Source organism: Capra hircus, chromosome 8 (genome assembly GCF_001704415.2).
Source record: "Capra hircus breed San Clemente chromosome 8, ASM170441v1, whole genome shotgun sequence".
Taxonomy (NCBI): Eukaryota; Metazoa; Chordata; class Mammalia; order Artiodactyla; family Bovidae; genus Capra; species Capra hircus.
The window spans coordinates 7,907,903-7,914,004 of record NC_030815.1 but is presented as its reverse complement, the minus strand read 5'-3'; the positions used below and the strand labels follow the sequence as shown (position 1 = coordinate 7,914,004).

The following is a 6,102-nucleotide window of genomic DNA, read 5'->3' as shown; positions in this document are numbered from 1 at the left end:
GATCCCAAATGTTATCTCTTCAAGGCGAAGGGATGAAAATCGCCAAATTTACGGCAATCCCACTCGCTGAATAGGGACAACTACTCAAGTGCAGGCAGGCAGGTCAGGAACCTCCTCTCGTCGTTCCTTTTTCTCCTGCATTTTCTCTTATGGAATATTTGTAAGAGTAGCGGGCGAAGCAGAGGGCATACAGGCAGAGCTTTTTCTGCTAGGAACACAAATATTCGACTCCTGCTTTACTTCCGGAGACATTCTCTTCGCACCTAGGTGGGGACCAATTTCTGCGTCGGACTGTCCCGTCTTTCCTGTTTTCAGTCCGTCGCTTCCGCCCGGAGTTGCTTTAAGTTCCCGCTGTGAGTAGCTACTTCCGCCAGGAGTGCTTAGCGTCTTGGACTTGGAAAGTGGCCCTGGGCGGCCTTCTCCTTCTCTCAGCCTGGCTACCCGAAGCCAGATCTCAAGGTGGAGGCGGCAGCGGCTGGGCCTGTCGCAGAGCGTTCTTTTTGCCCAAGTCCTGGGCCTGAGGTTACTTAGAGGTGCTGGAGAGGCGCCCAGCCTGGCCCAGCCCGGGCCTTCCCCGGGCCAGTGACAGTGGCCAGAGGCCTCGCCGCGCCCACCCCAGCCTGGGGCGGGGCGCGGCCTCCGAGCCCGGGTCCCGCCCCTGCTGCCAGCTGGGCGCGGGATCAGTGCCTCCAGCCCAGGAGCGGTGGAACCGTTTTGCGCCTCTGGGACTCCGCAGTCCTCTGGCTCCGGCCGCTGGACAACATGGAATTTGCTGAGCTGATCAAGACCCCTCGGGTGGACAATGTGGTGCTGCATCGCCCTTTCTATCCGCCCGTCGAGGGGACCTTGTGTCTGACTGGCCACCACCTGATCCTCTCCTCCCGGCAGGACAACACAGAGGAGCTGTGGCTTCTCCATTCAAACATCGACGCCATCGACAAGCGGTGAGTGCTGGTCCCGTCCATCCCCTGTTCTGCGCGCAGCTCAGATGCTTGTCTGCGGAAACCCGTCCTAGCGTTTTCCTGGTGTCCCCTCGCCCAACCAGTCAGCAGAACGACCCTCGCTCTGGCCTGGACTGAGGGTTTGAGTTTTAGAAAGCTGAAACCATCCAGTTGAGATACCGGGTTTCCATTCATTCTGATTGGGTTACCGTATGGCTGTTACCGTGATTATCATTTTTGGTACATAACACCATTTGGGTGGATTTGCAACGTTTTCATTTTAAATTTCTTTTCCTTGCACCATCATATGCCTTGAATGTTAATTGCCCATCATAGTTCATGAAGTGAGTGAATGTGATTACAAAGTCTTTACTTGCAACTTTTGAGGAAAACTGAAAGAATTCAGTATATAGTGTCTAAATTCCACAAACCCTTCTCCCCTCCTCTCGGAAATGTTCAGTTTATCATATTTCTCCTTCTTTCTTATCTTCTGGATCATCAACTTAAGACTTCTCATTTTGGAAGATTCAGTTCAGTTCAGTTCAGTTTGGTCGCCCAGTCGTGTCCGACTCTTTGCAACCCCATGAATCACAGCATGCCAGGCCTCCCTGTCCGTCACCAACTCCCGAAGTTCACTCAAACTCATGGCCATCGAGTCGGTGATGCCATCCAGCCATCTCATACTCTGTCGTCCCCTTCTCCTCCTGCCCCCAATCCCTCCCAGCATCAGGGTCTTTTCCAATGAGTCAACTCTTTGCATGAGGTGGCCAAAGTATTGGAGTTTCAGCTTCAACATCAGTCCTTCCAATGAACACCCAGGACTGATCTCCTTTAGGATAGACTCATTGGATCTCCTTGCAGTCCAAGGGACTCTCAGGAGCCTTCTTCAGCACCACAGTTCAAAAGTATCAATTCTTCGGTGCTCAGCTTTCTTCACAGTCCAACTCTCACCTCCATATATGACCACTGGAAAAACCATAGCCTTGACTAGATGGACCTTTGTTGGCAAAGTAACATATCTGCTTTTTAATATGCTATCTAGGTTGGTCATAACTTTTCTTCCAAGGAGTAAGCGTCTTTTGGAAGATTAGAATGTGTTTTATTTTCTTTACTCTCTGTGCTTTTGCAAAGAACAGAATAGGCTCTTAAACAAAGGTATTGATTAATTGATTTTTTTTTTTTTTTTTTTTTGCACCCCAGGCTCTCTTTCCAGGGTAGTGTCTCAAGAGGCTAAAAGTTATAGTTCATCTGTAGTCAAAATTACCATTTCCCCAATGGTTTTGTGTACTTTAGCCAGAAGATAATTTGGTCATTCAACTTAGACTAAAGTATAAATGAATGACAATAGTTTTTTTGGTTAGTTCTCAGGAGAATTTTGGAGAAGGCAATGGCACCCCACTCCAGTACTCTTGCCTAGAAAATCTCATGGGCGGAGGAGCCTGGTGGGCTGCAGTCCATGGGGTTGCAAAGAGTCAGAAACGACTGAGCAACTTCACTTTCACTTTTCACTTTCATGCATTGGAGAAGGCAATGGCAACCCACTCCAGTGTTCTTGCCTGGAGAATCCCAGGGATGGGGGAGCCTGGTGGGCTGCCATCTATGGGGTCTCACAGAGTCGGACACGACTGAAGCGACTTAGCAGCAGCAGCAGAATTTGGAGGTGGAGGAGATTCCCAAAGTGGTTATGCCTTAAAAGAAAATTATTTCTGATAGGAAAAGTTAAACAATATGAGTAAAATGATGATAGATTTATTTTCAAGCAGCAGACTCCTGTTTGACTCCTGAGATCACCTCCTGTGTAAAAGTTTTCAGTGTTCCTTTTTTGCCTTTATGGTGGTGGTGGTCAGTCACTCAGTCAAGTCCGACTCTTACAACCCCGTGGACTGTAGCCCACCAGGCTCTTCTGTCCATGAGATTTCTCAGGCAAGAATACTGGAGTGGATTGCCGTTTCCTTCTCCTGGGATCTTGAAGACCCAGGGATGGAGCCCTCATCTCCTGCATGGCAGGCAGATTCTTTGTAGCCGAGCCCCCAGGGCAGACCCCTTAGTCTGTCGTGTATGGCAGTCCTCGTTCTAGCCCTAATCTACTTTTCCCTGTTCAGTTCTTGCCATTCTTTTTCCTGAACCCGTTTGACCAGTCAGTCCACACTTTTCATTTTGGTTCATCCGTGTCCTGCATTCTCTCACGTCTGTATTTTACTGACGCGCTTCCTTCTGCCTTGAATGCTTGCACCTCCCAAATTTGTTAAACGTTCATTGAATGCCTTATGTTTCCGACATTTTGTGAAACATTACAGACAGCGCGATGAATAAAATATAGCTCTTGCCTTGCAGGAGGTTTATAGGCTATCATCCAGCCGTTGTTCACCCATCCGTACTCAGTGTAACCGTTTCAGTCTGCCGCTCGCTTCCCACAGCTAAAAGTAACCCTCCTCCCCTTGAAACCCTATAGCTCTTTATACCTCTCTCATAAATATTTGGAAAAATCTGTGTTTTGGTAGTTACGTATGTGTTAGCTCCTTGAAGCCAGGGCAGGAATTTGGTTAATTTTTATCTCCATCAAAGCTCCTATCTGTGGCATGGGCAGATAGGCACTTAGGAAATAAAAGGCTTAACCCCTGAGTGGAGAGTGGTGACACAGAATACAAATCGGAGTTTCTCCCTGCTGTCAGCTCTTCTCTTTCTGTTTTATCTCTTCCTGTGGTTTGTTTTCTGTTTTGTCATCTGATATTTACCTAGCATTTACCACATGCTGGGCCTGGTTGGGCTTAAATGAGTGTTTACGATAAGGACCTTTTACTCCTTCGAGAAATGACAGATTGCACACACGTTTACCTGGGCAGCAGCATGATGTAATGGAAAGCGCGTGAGCTAGGTGGTAAGATCCGCCTTTGTTGAGTTGTTGCTTTCAGAGAAGAGTTACTTCCTTGTGTCTTCTGTATGGTGAGCACTGCCTGGGCTGTGGACATGCAGTAGTGGCTGAGACAGAGGAGGAGCCTGTATACTGGGGAGGAGATGGGCATTCAAATAAATCAACAAATAAATATGTAACAGTGTCAGGTAGTAAGTGCCAGGAAGGAAAAAAAGTCAGATGTGAGGATGGAGAGTGCCTGGAGGCAGTGTGTTTAGAAGGAATGTTCGAGAGGACTAGCGACTTTTGAATTAATGAAGGGAGGAAGCCTGCACTGAGTATCCGAGGAAGGTGCGTTCCAGCCAAGCTCCAGTCAAAGGGAATGCAAATACAGAGGCCTGAGACAGGAGCGCGGCTGGCCTGTGGGAGGGAGAACAAAGAGGCCAGTGTGGCAGGAGGGCAGTGAGCACGGGATAGGGCACTGGGCACCCAGAGAAACTGTGGTTGCAGGGATCAGCAGTGGCCAGATCACGCGGGGGCTGAGATGCCACTGTGATGGTTTTCATGGGAAGCCTTGCAGAGCTGAAAGCATGAAAGTGTAGCAGCTGATAGATTTCTAGAAGATGATTCTGGTCATTGGCAGAAAACGGATGGCAGAAGGGCAAGAGTGGAAGCAGAAGGCCCAGGTAGACGGTTGGGTAGTTCAGGTGAAAGATGATGCTGACATATAAGTGGAAGCAGAAGTAGTGTGATCAACCGTGGTCAGGTTTGAGGGGTATTTTAATTGATTTGTTAATGTTGGGCCGTACTGGGTCTTCACTGTTGCCCACGGGCTCCTCTTGGTTGCGGAGCCCTGGCTCCTCCGCCCCGTGGCTCCTCCTGCTGTGGAGCGTGGGCTCTCGGGCACAGGGGCTTCAGCAGCTGCAGCGCTTAGGGTTAGCTGCTCCGTGGCGCTTGGAATCCTCCCAGACCAGGTATGGAAGCCGTGTCCCCTGCAGTGGAAGGCCGCTTCTTAACCACTGAACCACCAGGGAAGTCCTGGATGTATTTCGAAGCTTTAGCTGCTGTGAGTTTGTAAATGGGATGTGAGAGGAAGAGCGGGAGTGAAACGGACTCCTTCCGCCCTGCCTCTCATTAGTTAGGTGTCCTTGGGCGAACCGCTTAACCTCCCCGAACCTCAGTGTTTTCCCGTGAGGAAGAAAGCCCCTCTCAGATCCAGTATATTTGAATGTTTGACGTGCTGGTAGAATATGTTCGTGTACAGCGCTCACAGAATTTTATTTAATCCCTTCCGCAGCCAAGGTTGTACACAAGGTTCACAATTATAGTATGTCTTTTGTTTTTATGGTAGAAAGTTGGGTTACTCCTCGTCGGTTGATGGCTCACCGTTTTCACGACTGGCTCATTGCAAAGTCTTTTTTGCTTTTGTTGGTCTTCTGCAGCCCTGATTTTCTCTCTTTCCACTTTGTCCTCAAGCACTACAGGCAACCATGTCCAGTGCTGCAGCTTGCCCTCAGATAGGTGTCTATCACTGTAGACTATAGAGCACTGGTGTGTGGGTGTGCACACGTGTGCACGTGGGAGTTTGATTTACTGAAGTAGGATTATGTCCTAGACCTTGTTCTGTTTGTCAGCGTTTTAACTCAGTACTCTTTTTCCGAGTTCTCTTCGTGTTGCTGCATGTACGTCTGTCTCACTGCTTCTGATCCCGGTGTTAGATTCCAGAGGGCCTGTGCTGTGCTGGGCTTAGTCGCTCAGTTGTGTCTGACTGTTTGTGACCCCATGAACGTAGCCCACCATGCAAAGTGCCTCCAGTGGTTCACTTATCGCACCCTCTAGATAATCTCCAGCTCCCTACAATCTAGCAGCTCTGGTAAACGTCCTCACTCAGGTCCCTTTAGTCTTCAGCTGAGTTTCTCTGAGACCGTGCCTAGGGTGGGCTCAGCCAGAAAGCCAATGCGCGGGCCACCTCACAGAGCACGCCGGATGACTCTCCAAAAGGCCTGTTCCACTTTGCCCCCTGCCACCATGATTCTTATTTCTACCGTGTTCCTGCCAACGCTCGGCATTGTTCTCCTTCAGCTTTGTGCCAGTGTGATGACTGGGAAATGGTGTCTCTTGCTTTATGTGTGCTTCTCTCGTTGCCAGTGAGTAAGTGTTTCTCAGTGGAGTGTGCATGCGGAGACTTGAGACAGGGCCATGGCTGGCGCGCCGGAGGAAGGAGAGAGGCCAGTGGGGCAGGGGGGCAGTGCGCGCAGGGAGCCGGCAGGCACTGCAGCAGTGGCCAGGCTGGGTAGGGCCTGATGTGCC

General features: G+C 49.8%; 1 protein-coding gene across 1 annotated transcript in view; it reads left to right on the top strand.

The window, feature by feature from the left end:
- Window positions 333-6,102, top strand: part of MTMR9 (myotubularin related protein 9) — a 63,141-nt gene continuing 57,371 nt past the window's right edge. The window contains exon 1 of the mRNA XM_018051842.1: window positions 333-944. Within this exon, the coding sequence (XP_017907331.1) occupies window positions 763-944 (182 nt within the window). The 5' untranslated portion in view covers window positions 333-762. The remainder of the gene's footprint in view (window positions 945-6,102) is intronic.